The 21,021-nt window shown below is 40.5% G+C and overlaps 1 protein-coding gene across 3 annotated transcripts in view; it reads right to left on the bottom strand.

Annotated features, from left to right (window-relative positions):
* Positions 1-21,021, bottom strand: part of megf6 (multiple EGF like domains 6) — a 56,574-nt gene that overhangs the window by 4,936 nt on the left and 30,617 nt on the right. For 2 of the 3 annotated variants that reach the window (XM_036214944.1, XM_024277796.1), the window contains 12 exons: positions 18,227-18,358; positions 17,822-17,950; positions 17,583-17,714; positions 16,837-16,965; positions 11,531-11,659; positions 8,358-8,486; positions 8,109-8,237; positions 7,903-8,031; positions 5,347-5,478; positions 3,064-3,192; positions 2,845-2,973; positions 648-776 (listed from right to left, as the gene is read on the bottom strand). In XM_036214944.1, the coding sequence (XP_036070837.1) occupies positions 648-776; positions 2,845-2,973; positions 3,064-3,192; positions 5,347-5,478; positions 7,903-8,031; positions 8,109-8,237; positions 8,358-8,486; positions 11,531-11,659; positions 16,837-16,965; positions 17,583-17,714; positions 17,822-17,950; positions 18,227-18,358 (1,557 nt within the window). The remainder of the gene's footprint in view (positions 1-647; positions 777-2,844; positions 2,974-3,063; positions 3,193-5,346; positions 5,479-7,902; positions 8,032-8,108; positions 8,238-8,357; positions 8,487-11,530; positions 11,660-16,836; positions 16,966-17,582; positions 17,715-17,821; positions 17,951-18,226; positions 18,359-21,021) is intronic. The other variant, XM_024277798.2, reaches the window with a different exon arrangement.

The following is a 21,021-nucleotide window of genomic DNA, read 5'->3' as shown; positions in this document are numbered from 1 at the left end:
AAGTTTTTCCTAAAGTGGGTGCTAACGAGTTGCATGCTAGTTTGTCGTTGGTCACACATTAAGAAAAAAAAAAAGAAAGGGACTATTCTTAAGTAATTTTTTCAAAATACATCCTGCCAATGTTGAACTTCTTTTAGGTCGCACGGAACCGGAGGAAGTCCCGCTAGAATTTGCAGTGCTCACTTTCTGCTCAGTGACATAAACACTGAGGAGAGCAGCCATTAGCGAAGGAGCTGTCAATGCCAAAATAATAAATAATAGCCTGATTTAATTAGTTGTATGAAAATTGTCCTCAATCAAGTTGAATGGAATCTAAATGAATCAATTCAGCAAGTTTTGTGACCAATTATAAAGTCAACATGTATCAAACATGATTTCCTGCAAATTAGCAGTGACATACAGTATGTACAGTAAAAGGAAATCTCAGTTGTTTGGGGGTGGGGCTGTTGGTGGTAAACTATTTAAAGAAGAAAAAAAATGTTTTTTTCTTTAAGAATGTTTTGTTATTGCTTATGATTTAGTTTTCCACAGCAGGGATGTTGATTTGTTGGGTCAATGTGGAGAAAATGTGTTTTTCTTATTGCAAGGAAATTGTAACTAAAACGTTAAAAAGTATGCAGCCTGGACTTATAGGAAGTAAAGATTACCTGTATCACAGTGAGATCCAATCCAGCCCAGGCCGCACTTACAAGAGCCATCAACGGGATCACATAAAGCCCCGTTCTGACAGCTGCAGGCGTTCCTGCACTGCGGGCCGTAGCGTCCCCTCGGACATGCTGCAGAAACGATGGGAAAACCCCAACGCAAGACGAGAGCTGATGACTTTTCTGAACATCCATCAAACCAAAGGGTGTGTGCTCTGTCTGTCTCAATCACACACAAACACAACTCTATCCACTCTTACATTTGTTTGGGCCAAAGCTCATTAAAGAGATGGCAAAGTGGGCTAATTTGGCGGCGATATAAAAGAATAATCATGTTTCTCTGGGTAATTTCAAGTGAGGACAACAATAAGCTGAATATCTTTTGATTTTCCTGTTTATTTATTTGCTTTCTTGCCAAATTCAGCGATACGGAACACAGAGAATGAGCTACTTATAGGTCTCTATAAACATTCAACAAGAGGAACTTAAGAGGTGGTGCATTCAAGTACATGGAGGAGGCTAACGAGAGAACTTTTAGTGCTAGCAGTCTGGAAAGCCCCTGTTTGCAATTCAGCTGAATTGCTGATAAAAGGGGGAGATAACAGAAGCTCAGCTCGTTCTCTGTTTCCCGGGGAATAAAAGCCCTGTGATCATCAGAGGCTATACTCTGAGGAAATGGAGAATTTGTTCCTTAAATATACAGTGAAAAATGTTGAAAACTACACCCTCGTTTTGGTGGTTGTTTCTCACTCTCTAGTGAGGTCTCTAGTTTCTAAAGAACTCATTAGAGCCAGTGGTTCCAAATGATGCATGTCAGCCTCAGCGCTGGCTCTGTTTACTCACGAGAACTGTAAAAGATAAAAGGCTGAATTCAAGTCTGGATTGAAATCCGCGATAAAGCTTGCCTCAAATTTGACCAGTTATTTCTTTTTGTTTCAGACCTTCAGATGTGTTGACCTTAAACTGCATTTTACCACACACATTTATGTAACGTTAATACATTACGTGCAGCCATAAAACCACCGTGGTCTGTGCCGGGTCAAACTGACCCGGTTTAAAATTCAAAAATCCAATCTTTGTCTAAGCAGCTTTGTTTTAGATTTCTCTCCTTAATATTATTTCTATAATCATGTTACTTTTTATAAGCTCTGTTTATAAGACTGTTTTTCTTTTTTTTTCACCTTTATCAATTGCATGTTGGAAAAAACTAATAAAAAAAAAAACTGGGAAAAAAAAACTTCTGCTTGGCATATTTTGTGTAAGCCACATAAAAAATAAAAATGCTTTTGTTTATTTATTTTTAAATGTGTCCTGCATATTTATAATAAACAGCAAAAAGTTTGGGTAAATTTGACCTGGCAGTCAAAATAGAAGCTAAAAATACTGTTTGTTTCTTTGCAACTATGAGATATAATACACCTTTTTGTGGTGGGCATATCGATCTGAGTATTGATAGTATTGATACTAAGATGAAGTATCGATACTGGCTTGATGTGATTGATACTTTTGTTGCAGTTTTGCTTCAATACGTAATTTAAAACGCTTGAATTTACTTACAGAATTCATGCAAGTGCAGTGTCCATCTGTTTGCAGTGTTGCCAGATTGGACAAAAACGGCCTAAATCTGCCCAATTTGTGCAAAAAATTGCCCAACATTGTTTAATGACATTGTCTATATGAACAGCACACCACCACCTCACACCAACCCCTTCTCCTCCCTACTTCATCAGAGAGTTGAGAGAGTCATTAAAAATCCAAAATTATTCTATAATACATTTATAGAAAAAAAACATCGGTATTAATATCAGTATCAACATCAATATCGATATCGATATTGGCAATACTAACCCTGTAATTACTTGGTATCAGATCGATACCCAAATTCCCAGTATCACCCACCCCTAACACCTTTGTCTCATACACACTCGGATGAGTGCACATCCTCCATTATCCTCATTGCTCCATAATCTGTCAACAATAAAGGACGCCACTGAGCTAAATATTGTTTGATATGGTTAGTCAAGAAGTTAATGATGAGATGTAAGCAATGTTTTCGGGGATTTATTGGTTTTGCAACTCTTTTGTATAACTAAATGTATCTCAGGTCAATCTGACCTGGGATTTTCTTTATAAACGAACATAACAGGGGGTTTAATAATTATTATGAACTAAAATGACAAGCACGACAGCTTAATTTTACCCTGTTGGCAGGTTGGTCCTGTCCTGCCGGGGTCACAGATACACCTCCCCGTTGCTGGGTTGCACTGCCCGCCTTCTCCACAAAAACACTGCCTGGCGCAGTTCCTCCCAAAATATCCAGTAGGACACCCTGCAGAAATACAGTTATTGGCACAAACATGCTAAAGTTCAAGAGGAATTCACCCACATCACCCTTTTTATTTATTTATTTTTAACTTACTCGTGCTGCAGTCAGCTCCAATGTAACCAGGGGGGCAGTAACAAGCTCCAGTCCTAAAGTCACAAGAGCCCCCATTGATGCAACTGCATCTAGACTTACAGTCTGGACCAAAAGAACCTGCTGGACATCCTACAGAAGAAGCAGAATGAAAAGAAAGCATGAAAAAAATTATAAACTTGGAGGTGAGAAACTGTTATATCTGACTTTAAAGTCCAGATTCACAGAATTTATTAGCAAAACATTAACTTCAAAAAAAGCTAAAACTTTAACATTATAGACATTTCAGCAAAGAGTAAAGCCAACAAAATAAAGTGCATTTTTTAATCACAAATCAAGATGTCGAAAGCGATTTATAGTTTCAATGTCAAATATACATTTCTTTGTTTAAAAAAAGGAATAGTCAAGTAAAATTCCTACATCAGTACAATAATCTGCCATTATTAAAATGCATTCTGCATCAGCATTTGAAGAAAAATTCCAGATGTGAAGCTACAACTCTGCTGACTGCTTTTGAGTCCCCCTTAAATCTTATTTTTTTAAATAGGTGACTACTTTTGGATGATTGTAACTATCCTTCCTGTCTGAAAATTTGATTTTTTTAATCTGTGCAACATGTTTGGAACTGGAACCTTCAAATACCACAATTATTACTGATGTAAATATAACAAATTTGTAAATGATAATAGATTTCCAAAGGATAAATATTTGTTTTATGTCAAACAAAGTGCACATGGGATTATTGATCTGAAAAAATGCAGAAGTAATACTTTAATACTTGAGATTGGCTATTTCCTAATTGCAGAAAGCATTTTATGGTGTGATGGCTGCAGCTAAATGCTACTCTCAGAACATGCTGTATTGACTAAGACAAAGTTTCTCTTAGTGATTGCAATGTCTTGCATATTTGAACAGAGAGCACTTTTTTATATGCAGTCTGGAAAGCAACAACACAAACAGTACAATAAATCTAAACAATCACTTTTTACTGCTAACAACTGCTGTGTTTATCGTTTCTGTTACAGCACTTCCGCTTCTCTTCGTTTATTGTTGAAGTTTTATTAAACTGATTTGAATCAAACTGAAATGAAATAAATTATTCCTTTAAAGCAGGATGTTCTGGCTCATGTCCCAGCAGGCTTCTTCTTCTTCTCAAGCACGTATTCATTTTTGTACTATGACTATTAAACTATATGAGAACTAGACCAGAAAATGTGACATTACCCACTGAAAATTGCTTACTTCCAGCCCCAGTGAAATGACTCCATTCAGTCACTATTTTTTTGCAATACAGATGCCACCATGTTGGAGTCTGACGATGTCACCTAGCCAGCAAGGCCAAGTGTACCCCATATGGTTTAAAAGTGGGTTGAAAATCTGGACCCCAATTGGGTTTGTCCACAGTTTCCGTAGTGGCCCCACCTGTGTTTCCACACATTGGCTTAGGTGGGAACTTGGTAGGTTTGGCTCCCTATGCTAGCCAGTCACCTGGTAGACAGCGTAGCAAGGTATCAAGCTCTGCTGTAGTGAGCTAGCAAGCTCTGCTATAGTGAGCTAGAATGCTTTGCTCTAGTAAGCTAGCAAGCTCTTCTCTAGTGAGCTAGAATGCTTTGCTCTAGTGAGCTAGCAAGCTTTACTGTAGCGAGCTAGCAAGCTCTGTGACACTGTAGTTCTTACAATCAATGTTATAACGCAGCCTAAAAATGCAGTCACATATCCTAAAATGCCACCATGCAGCAACCTAAATGCAAGTTTTTCAGCAAATTTAACAAGTGGGCATTTGTAATTGAGAGGCCATGGTAACATTTTTACATGTTGCCCGCTTAAAGGGTTCTAAGAAAAAGTTATAATATTATGGAGACTGGAGGATTTTTCTCCAAAAGCTGACATCTGTCAGTGGCCGCCCGGGCACATTTTGAGGTCGTCCGACATGACGCCATTAGGAAATTGGGCAATTGGCAGCCACAGGTCGGTGGTAGCAGAATCGCCACCCAGCAGTTCTGACCAGACGATATGCGGATGACGGATGTCCATATCAAGTGCCACCTGCCACTGTCTACAATCGAGACTACGCCAATGATTTTCAAGAATATCAATCTTGAAGATCTTTCCATGCCTCTCCATTGCACAGTAGCAGTTGTATTAGTGACTGTAGCATGAGATGTGCAGCCAGCATGTCTCGAGTGTTCACTCTTTTGGCTTTTTATTTTCAGGAACTTCTTACAACCTAAAGATTGACTGTTTTCTAGAAAATTGTACACCTTGTAAAAGTGACAGAAAGCTTACGAAGTTCGCATCGTTTCCCATAATATCCAGGTGAGCAGCTGCATTTCCCCGTCACTGGATGACACCAGTCGTGGAGCCCAGTGCACTGGCAAAGCTGGCTGCAGTTCTGTCCAAACGTCCCAGCAGGACAGGCTAAGAAGACATAAATTGATGCATTAAACAAACACAAATTAACAAACAACTCATAACATGTTTTTTAGAAAAAAGAATTTCTTTATTTCTCAATTTGTAGCTGTATTTTCCCTTTATTTTGCCGACCAAAAACAGTGTCCCATCATGACTTGATGCATAGTTCTTCAGTTTATTTCCTAATGGGCCACAGACTAAGCAGTTTGTGGGAATAAGGACCATTTCCCTTTCCTCCCTGTGAACAAAACGGGACATTTGCTCACAAAATCAACACTTCCAACAACTTTCCCTGGTGCCCGAACCCAGGCGGACACGAAAGAAACATTCTTTCACACACGCCTTTACATTCATCGTATGAAATGAATGAAGGCCCTCAACACTCCAGTCGCTGCCACCAAGATGAATCTGTGAAGCAAACATGCTTTTGGGTGAGACCGCAGCACTCAGCTCCTCGGTCAGGCAGCGGCAGGCGGCGTGGGGGACAGATAAGAAAGGACTCCAGACTAAAGAGGCAATTACGGCGCTGTCATTATGCATGTCTGCCTTCCAAAAGCCCTTATCCGCCGCTGAGGAGACAAAAACAATGCCTTCTGTTTTACTTGGCAAGCGGTGTGTAACATTTATCAGATGTCTGGGGAGGAGAGGAAGGGAGCTGAGGCTGAGAGGGGGTAGAAGGAGCGGCGAAGTGCTGAGTGTTGAAGCTGTTTGTGTGTACCGCCTCACAGGGTATGGTGTACAGAATGACACATTCTCACAGAGTCCTAACAATAATAAAGTCCTGGTATTTCTATGCGTCAAAAAAGAGTTTTAAAGTTTTAAAAATAGCTATCGCCAAAGATTTTGTTGATGGATTTGATGGTTTATCTGTATGGGTGCTGCAGGTTTTTAGGTTGGAGGGTCATAGAGAGGAGCATCTTAACCCTTGTGCTCTCTTATGGGGTCTAGATGACCCCACCCTACATTGATGTGTGATCCCTCCTATGACAAAGTCGGGCAGGATTTTATGTCTGCCACCAACACAAGTGAAGATAAAAATCCTTGAAAAAAGTAAAGTTCAGTGCGTTGTCTTGTGGGGTCCAGATGATCCCACTTTTAATGTAAACATGCCTAAGATAGCACAAGGGTTAAAGGAAGCACAGGTGTGACTTCCAGTCCCCTTAAAGCTCATGAAACCACTTCAAAGGATGATAAAACGTACCATTGTTGTGCATTTGGTAAGTCAATCACCAAGTATTTGTGAGTTACACGCACTTATGATGTACAGGTGATGCCGTCGTAGGGAGACTTTTGCTACACTCTAATCATTAGTGACGTGCCAGTACTGGCCTCTTAAGGAACTTACACACCGGCCACGTATGATGCATTCATGGTTTAATAAACGCGCTTCCATCCGAAGGTGTACATGCTGGACCGGCACCACACACAAAGGTAGCGGCAGGGAGGCGATTCTTCTTTTTTAGTGTTTTTCCTGTTTGGTAGCACTTGTCCACCACCAACTATTTAGGCTTGGAGCAAAAAGTCAAAGCAGTACAAATCAAATAAAGTCTTTTTGTTTTCACAACTCTGTTCCTTTAAATATGCGTCTTGGATTCATATTAATCCAACCAGGCATAAACCACAATTATTAATTTCTACTTCGTGATCAGGTGTACAACGGTTGGCGCCTCCATGTTTTGAAGCAGACGCCACAAACATGGCTCTACCAAATCTGAGTACCTGACTGGTTACGGTTCAGCGTTAATGTGATTCATTAATGTTAATGTGATTCAGTCCCTGTAGGACACTTGTAGGATGCCCTACAAATGCCTGTAAGACACTTGTAGGATGCCCTTCGAGTGCCTGTAAGACACTTGTAGGATGCCCTACAAGCGCCTGTAAGACGATTCTAGGATGCCTTACAAGTGCCGGTAAGACACTTGTAGGGATGCCCTACGAGTGTCTGTAAGACAGTTGTAGGATACCCTACAAGTCCCTGTAAGACACTTGTAGGATGCCCTACAAGTCCCTGCAAGTTGCAGGATGCCCTACAAGTGCCTGTAAGACACTTGTAGGATGCCCTACGGGTTGTATAAGTGTTCATTACAACCACAATGCACATAGAAAAAATTGAGCAAGAACATTTTTACTCTACAGAGCAGTCGTTGATATTTTGTTTGAGTTACCTGCCTGCCCTGTACAAGTTTTTCACCTGCAGACAGCTTGTGTTCACCTACTAGGGCAGTTGTGACTAAAACATTAGTTTCTTCACAGACAGTATAATGGTAGCTGGACACCCCAGGCTAGCAGTGGCACCTTGGGCCGCAGAAACTGCTGTAAAACCCACAGGGGCAGGCCGACAGTGGATACACAAAATCCAGACACTCGCAGTCGGCTTACGCTCTGTCACTTTCACTCTGTTGCAGTTGCTCCACGCCGGCGCTTACTCACGTGTGTCACACCTGGCTCCTTTCCAGCCTGGCTCACACTCACAGCGGCCTGTCACGCGGTGGCAACTCCGGCCATGGACACAGTTGCACCTCTTCTTGCATCCCTCCCCAAAAACTCCCTTTGAACAAGCTTCAGACAAAACACAAGCATCCACGCTCAGCACCAACATCCTTATTATTTGTGGATAACTTGCTGGAGAAAATCACCTGATTGACAGTGCTCTCCCGTCCAACCAGGCAGACATGAACAGCTGCCTGTCACTCTGTCACACCTCGCTCCATTCATACACCTGCAGATCTGTGCGCACTCCTCTCCATACTGCCCTTCTTTACACTCTGGGAGGGACATTTAAGGAGACACCAATTAAAATATACTAAAGTTGGCAAAACTCTAAATTCCTATTAAGCCACACATGTTTGATGAAGTGAAGTTTAAATGGATACTGCAGGACTCACCTGTTTCACAAGCAGCTCCGGTCCATCCAGCTGGGCAGGAGCACTGGCCAGTTACACTGTGGCAGGAACCACCATTTTGACAGAGACAGTGACCCGAGCAGTTTGCTCCGAACCGGTCTGGAGGACAAGCTGCACACAAACACAATTTTACATACAATCTTTTAGACAAATGGCTACAAATGTGTTAGATTGAAATCTACTGAAATCTACTCTCAGTGATCAAAGACAACCAAAAATCTCAAAATATTTCCATAGAACAGCAACTGAGATGGAAAAATAAATTCAAGGGTGTTTTGGGTAATTAGCTATAATACTTGCAATGTTTGTTAGCCTTTTTGAGTGAATAACTTAAGCTGTGTCAAATGCAAAATAATCTGAAGTTGGTGAGGATGGTCATTCATTCATTCTAATACCTCCAGGTATTGTATTTGTATTTGTTAGTTGCAGTTTTATGAGCTGAAGGTGCCAGAATTATGAACATATTTAAAACTTTCAATAAACAAATGGTTTCTCTAAGTAGATGTGAATTATACAAAGATATGTCAAACTACAACTGATTAAAAACAAAATTATTATTTGACTTTGAAGGTATAAACCCGAAGGTTTGGCCTTAAAGGAGCACATCCAAACATATCCTCAAGTTCAGCAGCTCTTCTGTTGGAACATAACAGGCAGAACAGGTGCAGAAAGTGCACCTATATCTGCATTCTTGTGGTGTTAAAAAATATTTGTTTTTCCGACGTTCATGTGTGTTTTTCAAGCCGGACGGTCCTTTTTCCGATCATTAAAAAAAACCACATGAACACGACATTTCTATAAGCTTGCATTTTTTCCCTAAGAGACATCAACCCATCAGTGCAATTGGGTCTAAAATAAGTGGAAAAGGCAAACATTTTGAAATACAAACCCAACGGTGTACTGTTTTAAAACATTTTTAAATCAAATTAAAGCCTGTTTTCATCTGGATTCCATGTTGCTTCTTTCTATTATGAGGTGAATAACCAAAACACACCACATATCTACTTGTGGCCCGGCCCTACTGTCAAATTTTAGAGACCTTTGTGGCCCAGAAGTCTAAAAGTTTGCCCACCCCTGATCTAGCAATTAATGTTGAGAACTTGTTCTCTAAATTTTACTTCTTAGGTGGACATATGTCTCCACAAGAATAAAAACCTAAAAGCTGCATCTGAGGCTACAGGTGAGTCCGGAATGGGAGGATTCATAAATCAAAGAATTAAAATTCAATCTAATAAAAAAAAATGTAGATAGGTACAGTCTTGTTTGTTGCAAATGATTAAAAATTTGGCTGAATCAGTCTCCAATCAGGGCCGGATATAAGGATAAGGGGGCATCCCAATTGTGATGGCCCACAAAAATCCACAGTAAATTAATTAAGATAAAAGCTACAAAAGAAACCCACAAAAATACAATTAAATACAAATAAAGTTAACCTTTAAACACCAGAGCTCTCACATTTCTGTTCTCGACTTGCTTTTCTCTTTTAGAATCTACATGACTTGCGTCGATCGTGGTAACATTTGAAAAGTTACAGTATGTTTAAGATTTTTGTGTTTCATCGTCACCGGTGACGTCTCAGGAGTTAAAGGGTTAAAGTAGGAGTCCCCAAACTTTTTTTTATATTTTTTTTCTTCTCTGACGTGGGGCCGGGGTCAGTTTGAAACAGAAAAAGTGTAACAATCATAGCATGTCTAAACATTTCTGTAAGCTTCACATAAAAAATACTAAAACATTTTAAAATTAAACCAATAAATAGTAAATCCTGTCCCGTCACAGTTCAGACTGCAGAGGGGTGGAATAAAAAGTCACATTCTATATGGGTCTCAATCGGCCAGATTGAGAATTTTTTTAAAAATAATGGAGCAGGAATTAAAGGAGCAGATAGATACAGTATATGGATAGATAAACCGTGATATCATGGTTTTCTATGCATTTAGGCACTCAGAGGGACGTGATACCCCAAACTCTCAGCGCTTCCTATCGTGGGTCTGTCTCTAACAGGCACTATTACTCATAATAAAAGATTGTTTTCCACATCAGTGTAGGTCAAATGTTTCAGTACATTTCAAACAGCCATCTCTGCAGTGATCAGCTCTTGTGTTTGCTCAAACTGCCACTTACGTTCCTCATAAGTCCTGAAAAGGTTTTCTGATCCTGATAGGTTTTGACAGTCTGCTGACTAATGCTTTTACTGGACACCAATCCACCAGCGTAAGCTAACAGCACAGAAAATCTACTAAAAAAAACCTATAAAACAAGGTTGTTTTTATATGAAGTTATTCATGCACAGAAAGCTATAGACAGTGATGAGATGCTCACACAGGTGGCAGCTGAGTCCGGTCTATCCGGCCGTGCAGCTGCATCGCCCGCTGACGTGGTCGCATCTGCCCCCATTCTGACACTCACAGGTCTGACTGCACTGCTCTCCAAAATGACCTTCTGGGCATTCTGCCCTCACCAAACACACACACACATGACAACATAACAACCCAGGCCCTCTGCACACTCCCTAATCACTTCAATTGGACCAGCATTTTAGTGCGAGGCTATTAGAGTTGGTCTAAAAATACATTTTTAGACATTCTGCAAACTTCTCATTAATGATCAAAGTTCAGCGTGACATTTGGAATGGGAGAAAGAGGAAAATGCGCTAATGACAGAGATGGACCATTAAGTCATGCTGGTGGCTTTCTGCTGACTCTAGCGCTGGTAGTTGGAACCACAAAATGGCTGTGGCAGGAGGAAAGGCTTGAATATGCTGCAGAATGACAGAGTAAGATCCTTAGTGGGCATTTCACTGGCTTCATTAAAACAAAGGCATGAAATCCTCAAGCAACTTTAGCATGAGAACACTGATTGGTTAGCTCCTAAAAGACTCTTCCAAGCCTCGGTTTCTCTCTCTGCTGATGTTGATCTCTACATGCATGTGGGTGCATTTATCCAGAATAGACCTCAATTAAACTCTGGATGCCAGAGGGCTCTGTTGTCCCTCGCTTCTCCTCCCTTGCCCATCTCTAAAAAAGTCATTGGCAATGTTTCATTACGGAGATAATTGTTCACAAACACATCCTAGTTGCGTTTAAGGAGAGGATGTCGTGATGGGCGGCAGTGAGGGCCTCCCTCACACCCTGTTTTAATGATGTGGCTGCCATTACCCAGAATGCAGTGTGGTCCTGCCCAGCCAGCGGTGCACAGGCAGGCTCCTGTGATGTGGTGGCAGCGGGCACCATTCCTGCACTCGCACATCTGGCCACAGTCAAGACCGTAAAAGCCGTCCGGGCAAACTGTGGGCCGAGATAAAACACCCGACTGGTTAGGACTGGCAGCTTCACAAAAGAGGAGAGGAAAAGTTTGGATGCCAGCTCATTTTTTTCTTTCTATGTTCTTTCTTTCCCCTCATCCCGCCCTCCTCCTCTACTTTCTCTCTCGGGCCTGCCACCTCCCCAGAAATACCGATATCAAATTGCAGCACCACGCTGCGGCTGCGGCAGGGCGGCTGCGTTCGTTAAGCGCGTTCCTGCCCCACACATGTGCAGTGGATCTGCGCCACATCAAAGTTTATAGCCACCCGTTCCCTTTTTGGGGCTGAGGGGGCACACAGAGCCGGTAAATGGAGCACCTGCTGTGCGCACAGGCCCCACCGACACAAAACAAAAGAGCCTGGTTACTGTGCTGCACACATAAACCGGCAGCACAGCTGCTGGTGCAGAGGGATGCCACTGTTAGCGTCTGTTTCCCATTCTTAGGTAGAGCCCGCTGACTGTTAAAAGTCTGTGTCTGGTCATGGAATACTCACAAGTTTGGTAAACACCATGAAACCTCGCCAGAAGTAGTTAGCTTGAGGCTGCGGGATGAATAAGCCTTTCCAAAGCCGGGCAGTAAATATTGTCTGTGCATGACTTCACCAGAGCAAGAAATAATGACTGTTTGGTGTTGTTTTTTGATCTTTTAGCTAAACCACTGAGCAACTTTAGCATAATGGATTCACTTTGATAAATTATAACTCATTATTAGTTTTTTTTTTGCAAAATTTTACTGCTTTTCTCACAGTAAATGTGTTTTTAGGCAGCTAAATAAATAAATACAGTTTTTTTCTTGTCTTTTTGATGGTAAAAAATGGATCCTTAGCTAAGTAATCTATAGCTTTTTTCTCCAATCATCTATTGATCTAGTGTAAAAACATTTCCAGTACTCTTTTATTATGATTATGTCGTTTTTTTGATTTTGTCATTCATTTTCTAAACTTGTTTTTGTCCCTTTCAAGGTCACGAGGCAGAGCCTAGCCCCCCTGCCTGTGAACGAAGGCAGGGAACACCCTGGACAGGTCGCCGGTCTGTCGCAGGGCCACAATCACACACCTAGGGACAATTTAGAGCAGTGGTGTCAAACAGATGGTTTAATCCGGCCCAAGTCATGAAGAGAAAAAAATATAATTATGTTATTAAAAAAAAGCAAGTTTCTACCCCAATCTTTTAGAGAGTTATGGCTATTTAAAGAAATGACCGCAAAGCGCAATTCCGCCACTAGGGGAAGCAAAGAAAAAGAAATACCAGTATAACAAGAGATCAAGACATAAACAGCATTTATTTGCAAGCGCGTACCACGTCTGAGTAAAATTCAGTTAGGTTACCTGCCAGCCACACCGCTGTTAAGTTGATATAATATGATCAGTTGTGACACCATAATTAAAAAAATTAGTCAAAAAGATAATAATAGTTGTATCTCTAACAATAATATTAAGTGACTAGCCATGTCCCAGTGGGTGGAGGCCCCAGGGAAGACCCAGGACACGCTGGAGAGACTATGTCTCTCGGCTGGCCTAGGAACATCTCGGGGTCCAGAGGAGCTGGAAGAAATGGCTGGGCAGAGGGAAGTCTGGGTAACTTTGCTTAGACTGCTGCTTCTGCGACCCGGTCCCAAATTAGCAGAAGGAGAGGGATTAGGCTACTAGGTTGTTTGAAGCATTTACTGTCCAACTGTGTAAAAAAGCAAAACAAAAACAAAGATAACGAGTGGACCAAAGGTTATTTTGCTATTATGTTACTGGTCCGGCCCACTTGAGATCAGACGGGTTGAATGTGGCCCCTGAACCAAAATGAGTTTAATACCGCTGATTTAGAATCAACAATTAACCTATGAAGCATATTTTTGGACGGTGGGAGGAAGCCGGAGTCCCTGGAGATTCCCCGATTGGTGAACCTGTTTTAGGTCCCCCAGCCGGGACTTGAACAGGGGGTTTCTTACTGTGAGGCAAGAGCGCTAAACACTGCGCCATCGTATAGCCGTTTTTAGACTTTTCTTTTTTTTTAAACATGCCTTTTTCAAGAACCTAGTTCATTAAAAATTTGCTTTTGAGTTGTGGACGGGACTGTTGGCAACTCCACCTCAGCTTCCCGTCTCCCATCTGTTTGCCACTAGCTTACAGCCCCTCACACCCCCAACCTAACATAAGCGGAGCAAGAAAAAGGATATTGGAGCTATCCAGTCATCCAGCTCTGACCCAAACTCCAGCTTAGAAGAGGAAAACAAAGACAAAAATGGATCTAGTCATCTGAAGTGGATGCATCACAAGGATCTGAATGAAGAAATACTCAGAAATTCAAATTTAAACTTAATTTTCTTTATATATGTCCTCCATCATCAGAAAAATGCCACAAAAGCATGTTAAAAACATCAAAAACACAATTTCTGTCGACATAGGTCTTGTAATACCAATAGATTTTGTTTTCCTGAAGGAACCAGTACTGAGAATCTCCCTGAGAAGTTGCTCCATCCCACCACGCTCCGCTTCCTCTTCCAGTTCAGGCGGCTGCACTCTTCTCACTTTCTGCTTCGAGACCTCAAATTGGATAAAGTATCATTCCGTTTCAGCAGCTTCTGGCACGACCATCGCGGCGTTCCCACGCTGACAGCGTGACGCCCTCGCCTGCCTCTGTTGTGGTCGGGCTGCAATGTTATTAGCGTTAGCCCACTGAGAGTTCTGTCATCTTAATACGGCCGTACATTAACTCACTGTCATTCATTTATTGTCTGTTGTTTATTGTTAGGGTTGTGCTTGCTGACGCCATGGCAACAAGCTGGGCCAGCTTGTCCTGCAGGGGAGGAAAAAACTTTCATTTTATGTACCAGAGGCTCAACAAATCATTGATGTAAAAAGCAGAATGCTGCAGCAAGCAGTCTTTCCGCCGCTTTTAAATCTTCAGGTATTCAGAATGACATATTATTTGTGTGTGCCAGCAGGGGGCAGCTAGTTTCCATAATCACATCAGAGAGGCAATCTGTCATCTGATATTAACGTGTTGTCTGCTGGTGCTGGTAGATGAGCGCTCTGCCCTCTGATTATGCCTTCGTTTATGGGTAAGAATTAATTGTTTCGCACCACATGCACATTAACAAGCACACACTGTGCGGTCACTGAAAGTTTTTAGACTAAATGAGCTCTTTAAAAAACAGAGGGGATTGTTTCCACATCCCTGCTTGCGTAAGAACCATTGGTATCAGCCCGTAAAGCTGGTCCGAGGACCACACAGCCGGCGCCGCAGAAAGAGAGCGGACATAGAAATCGCCAACCGACAACAAAACAAGTACAACAAAATGGTCAAACGTTAGGCAGCACCGCAACTTCAACACGGCATCTAAATCCTAAAATCACACGACAAGGATGAGAATCATCGTCCAACCCAAGCACCTCTTCCCATCCCAGTCCATCATAGCAGATGAACTACAGAGATCTGGATCTTTTGCAGGCCTGTTCGTGATTCCCGCTGACGGAAGAGGCCCAGCAGAAACCTGAGAAACTGGACACCTCTGTTTGAGCAAACGGGCCTTCACAAGATGAAATCCGGACAGAAACGATAGCCCCGGTTTTCACGCCAATGTCCAATCAGTGGCGACTGCGTGTGAGGTCGTTAGGCTGTTTTGACGAGGCTCCGTTCTAGTTAAACACTGACAGGATTTGTCATGACTACAGAGGTAGGATGAAAACTACAATCTTTAAAAAGACAATAACTAGAAGCAAGTTCATCATGTTTTTCTGAATTCTGAACATGATGATGGATGTGATGACAAAAGCAAAAGCAGGCGTTGTCATGGCAAAGACACACTCATCCATCCCACAATGACACCTGCAAATTACAGCTGAGGTTTTGTTTTGTTTTAAAATGGTTTCAAGTCATGACATCATTGGCAATCCAGTGATTTACAGAGCATTTATTGAGATTTACTGGAACTACTAAAGAGGAAATCTATGAAATGTCCTGCAGCATCCTCTAGTGCTGGAAAAGATGTACTGCATGCATCACTTTTGGAGATATTCAGGCAAGCAAGGTTGAAGTTAGTGCTGTCAATTGATTAAAATGATGAATCAGACTAATCAAACTTTGGAATGTGATTAATCATGATTAATTATAATGTTTTACTACGTATATTTTATACAAAAATATGCAACTTTTGAACAAAAACAGACCAGAGAGAAAAATTTTCCTTCATTTCGCTGTCTGAAATTTTCAAATTTATACAGTGTTAACCCAGAGGTGTAATTTGTGACCACAAAACACATAAACATTAAGATAAGCAGAACTCTAAAGACTTAAATGTCTGCAGTGCTACTTAAAGAAAGCAAAGACGTTGACATACAGCCATGAGAAACTAACATTGGGTTTCTGAACTTTAAATGAACTTAAGGTCTGGGTGAATACTCTATTCTGATTGGCTGCTGGGTGTGGATGCACACCTAAAAAAGATTAACCCGTCAATGTTCTATATCACTGCGCAGGCTTCCTCAAAACAAACCTTTTGCTTCATCTTCTGGACAAAAACAAGCAGTAAGAGGTGAACTTTCTCTCTGAATTGACGCTTCATTAAAACTGTTGTGACGATCAGCTTGTAAATCACTTTCCTTTGCCGCTGCAGTCGAGGTCGGTGACGGCTCAGCAATGCATCATCGTGTTTCTGTAACAACGGGCCGCAATAAATTGTCTGCATTTTGTGAAAAAGCGATCTAAACTGAAAAAAATAACAATAATAAAGTACTAAAAATTGGTTGAATATATATATTTTTTTGTAAGTGACCATGTCATAAGAGGGATAATTTCCGATGAAGTGTTTATTATCAGAAATGAATGCACGCCGCCCGACGCAAAGTGGACAATGAATTCATTTGTGTCAATAAATATTAACAATTTTTTCTAATTATTGCACCTTAACGTTCACAATCCTTGTTAAAATACTAAAATGCACACTAAATGTTTAAACAATCTATTAAACAAGTTTAATCTCATCAAAAATTTTATCATGTTTTTAATAATCATATCCTACATTTTTCTGCGTGTAAAAAAACACATACAAAAATAAATGGTACCTCCCAAAGTTTAGTAAGTCACAACACTAGAAATCAGAAAATATAATCAACATTTTTTTGACACATAAAATTGATTGAGAAAAAAAAAAGACAAAATCTTACTTTTTTCACAGAATGTCCCCGTGAATCCAGGTGAGCATGTGCAGGCTCCACTGACATGGTCGCAGAGCGCTCCGTTCTGACACCTGCACTGCTGAGAACAGTCCAGACCATGACTGCCATCCGTACAGCCTGCATACAACAAAAATGTCAGACACAGGAGAGACAACAACACAGACATGCACATAAACCAGCATTTCCCTAAAACCGTTACAACAGAAAACTAAAAAGAAATGCCAATAAGGTCAACACTTGATGTTTTTGTTGATTTTTTTTCAGTCAAGCATCACATTTAATCCAATGAAAGTGGAGTTTAGTTATAACTATCCACTTTAATGGACAAATATGTATAAATTATGAAAAAGTAAACTAATAAAGTTAAAGTGTAAGGTGTGCAAAGGTGCAACAGAGAATTATAGGTAGGAGAGTGTAAAGCCAATAAATAAATAAATTAGTTAAAATTATCTAGAAAAAAGAAGATTTAAGGTGGCACTGTAAAAAAGCAGAATTCAAACTAAAAGGAATAATAGTAGAACATAACAGAAATGCTGTGGCTAAAATTTTTGTCCCTACACTAAAATATAATAAAATCAACGTGTAATAAGTGTGTAACTGTAAAATGTATTCTGTGTGAAAAGATTAGTAAAAATAGAAAATTTCACCTTAAACGATGCAGTAAGCCTAGTGACCACAGAGTGGCGGTATTCTCCCAAATCTGTGTTAAAAAATCAGCTTTTCCATTGACTTACTCTTTTCACATTGGTCTCCAGTGTATCCCGCTTCACACACACACCGACCGTCGACTGGATCACAGCCCACAGAGGGATCCTGGCACTGGCATCTATTGGCACAGCTTTGGCCCCAGAATCCAGGTTCACACGCTGAAGTGACACAAGAGAGGCTCAAAGGATTCTGTTCAGATGTGATTTCTGATTTCTTGTTTATTTTTGTGTTTTCTATTGTATTTAATACCAAAAAAAGCTCTTACATGCCCCACAATCGTGGCCTCTTTTGCCTGGGGGGCAACGGCAGAGTCCATTCTGGGCATCACAGCTGGAACCAGGGGAACAGGAACAGGAACTCATGCAGCCTGGTCCATAGTAACCTGCAGGACACGCTGTAGACAACGGGCAGCTTTTTAAAAAAAGTTTTTAAACACAAAATGACTTCATATTTTGTGTAAAAATTAGAAGCATATGCCCTGCATTGCTAATCACTAAATTCCTGCTAAAATTGTTAACAAAAATCTAATTTAAAATATTAAAAAACATTGCATTTTGACTTATTTATGAAGATTTTTTTCTTTTTTCAAATTAAACTAATTAGTTATGAGATGTTTCAGACTGACGACTTTAGGATGACTTTCTTTATAGAAAACTTCTCGTGAACTCACCTTTTTGGCAATGGTTTCCCATGAATCCTGGCCTGCAGTCACACAAACCAGTTGTCTTGTTGCAGGAGCCGTTGTTCTCACAAATAGGACATGGAAACTGGCACTTCAATCCCCAGAATCCATCAGGGCAGTCTGGGAAGGAGCCAGTGTCTTTCAGATTAGTCACTAATATCTCTGCAAATCCTTTATAGTCTTTAAAAGGTGCCTTTTAATTATGATTATGCAATTTTGACAAAAATCAAAAGACCTGTGTCGTTTTCTAGCACATAATTTAGTTAATTTTCTTTATATATGTCCACCATTGTGAGAAAAATGCCACCAAAAACTCTATTTTCATTAGAGTGGGTTTTTGAACCAAAAAAATCGTGAAAGGTGTGAGATTTCTCCACTTAAGTGATTTTGGCTGCAAAGAAAAAGTCCCACTTTGACTTAAAAAAAAACAAACAAGAGAGGTCGGCCATCATGAATGCTCATAAACTGATGATCCGGCCGTCCTGGAAGGCTGCAGAGTTCAAACTGAAGCTCGAGGAATCATGTTCTCCCTGGAAACTGTTCTTAAAAGACGCTATAGCAAAACAAATACCTTCCTGGCATGAGCTTCCCGTCTTCCCAGCTGGACAGAGACACTGTCCGGTTATGTGGTCACACGGAGCTCCACCGCACTCACAAGTCAGGCGACAATAAAACAAAAAAAGTTGCAGTATATAAGAAGCCTCAAAAATAACGATTGGAGTAAATGAAGACCCGAGGCTCATATAAAAACACAAAAAAATCCTGTTTTGTTTGAATAATTCATTGATTTATGAGGCTTTAGGGAAAGTTCTCTTCTATGTTTTAGTTCAAAACACAAAGACACAGTTGTCTGAGATGCTCCTGAGTGAGTATCACTTTAGAGGCTTGAACTTACTGTCCACATAAAGGGTAAACAGGCAAAGACGCCACGCTGTGCAGGAACGCTCACGTCTGTGCCGTTCACAGAAACAAGACGTGCACTGATACAGGAAAATGCTGTTCCCCTTCTGCATTACAGAATAAAGACAAGAAGCTTGAGAAAAAACAATAAACAATGTGAGGATTGTTCCTCTAGTGTGGTTTGTCTTCGTTCTTATCCCAAACCCGTCACGTTCAGGTTTCTAGCAAATCACACATGTTCTGATTTAAGTTAATCATCTTCAATGCATTTAAAGCTTTAGTCACCTGTATGGGTGCGTAAGGCTCATACCACTTAAAGGGGTGTCTTTGAAATGGAACATACCATGTGTTTTTGTGAAATATTTGTAAGGCTATGTAAGTTATTCGCACTTTTGACATATAGGTGATGCTGCTGTATGGGGGCCTTATGCCGCACTCTAGTCATTAGTAAGGCACATGTACTGGATTCTTACTGACTGCAGAAATGATGCATGCACAGGGTGTGCACGTAATGTATGAATGTTCATTGGACTCCCATAGAATGTTCACACAAATTACATTTTGTTTATGTAATTTTCTCCTTTCAACCAGGGTGAACACAAGGGAGTGCATAAGGGATGCAATGAAAATGGTGTTTTTGGTGTTTTAACATGCTCTTGTGGCATTTTTCTAACGATGGAGGAAATATATAAAAGAATTTAAGATTAAAATTCAATTTCTGAGTTTGTCTTTATTAAAATCATGATGGATCAGGAGCAGATAAACCCCACAGATTTGGAAAAAGCTCAGGTTTGTGATGCTGGAACTACCATGGGCAGGCCAATCTCTCTTCTCCACTACAACGCTAAATCCTCCACTTGTAGACGAATAGATCCATTAACTTCTTAATTTTCCTTGTCTGAGCTGCCATCTGGCTCAAAACTGTACAGCTGAATAGCCCTGATATTTCTCGCCCTTTTTTATTTTTATTTTACAACGCTAATGTTAGCTTGGGCTTGTGAGGTTCTATAAGCTAACAGGAGAGAATGTAAATAAATTAGCTAAGGTTAATTCTGGAAGAAAATATGTCTTTAAAAACGACAGACTTTTTAATTATGTCTAAAAACTGCATAACGCTAAGTAAAAGACTACTGGGGATTTTTTAACAATTAAAAAAACTACATTTATAGTTGGAGTGGGATTTAAACAGCACTATAGGCTACCTTTTCAGTGCACAGGATTTGGGGGATTAGAAAATGAAAAATCTATCTGGGTCTCACCCTTACTTACATTACATGTTGTATAAGTGTTTTTTAGTTCATCATTTTTTTTTTCTTTTTTTTTTCATTTTTGTTTCTGTCACATCCTGGTCTCCAGCCTTTGAGGTCCTGAACCTGACAATTTGCTTTTAGTGTAATCAACGTTAGTGACCTCTCCATAACTGTTTGTTTAGCTTTGTTTTTGTGACATCAGCAAGACATTTGTACAATCATGAGGAATGTAAACAATAGCCACACGTGTCACCACATGTCAGTGTGGATCCCTGTCTACACGTTTGATGCTAAGTGGAAAAGCAACAAGCTCTTGAGCTCTCTGTGACCTCGAACTGAGAGGAAGGTATCGTATATCAGCAGTGTGTTAGCAACATAGGAGGATGACAATGAACCTTCACAGCATTTGCTTGATCCAACCAATGTTTCAGATGTAATTGCATGAATGCTGAGTTAGCATTTTCCTAGAACTATGCTAGCTCTTTATCTATAGTGTCATCTAGTGATGTATTTTGGGTTAATTCGGAATTAAGCTAATATTTTAGCCACATGCTAGGTTTTTAGCCTATTTTGTCTTTAACTTGGGTTTTTAATGCTATTTTGGGGATAAGCTAATATTTTAGCTACATGCTA

The sequence above is a fragment of the Oryzias melastigma genome, linkage group LG13 (assembly GCF_002922805.2).
Source record: "Oryzias melastigma strain HK-1 linkage group LG13, ASM292280v2, whole genome shotgun sequence".
NCBI classification, from domain to species: domain Eukaryota; kingdom Metazoa; phylum Chordata; class Actinopteri; order Beloniformes; family Adrianichthyidae; genus Oryzias; species Oryzias melastigma.
Note: the sequence above shows the minus strand (reverse complement) of the source record. Positions and strands in the feature narration are given on the sequence as shown.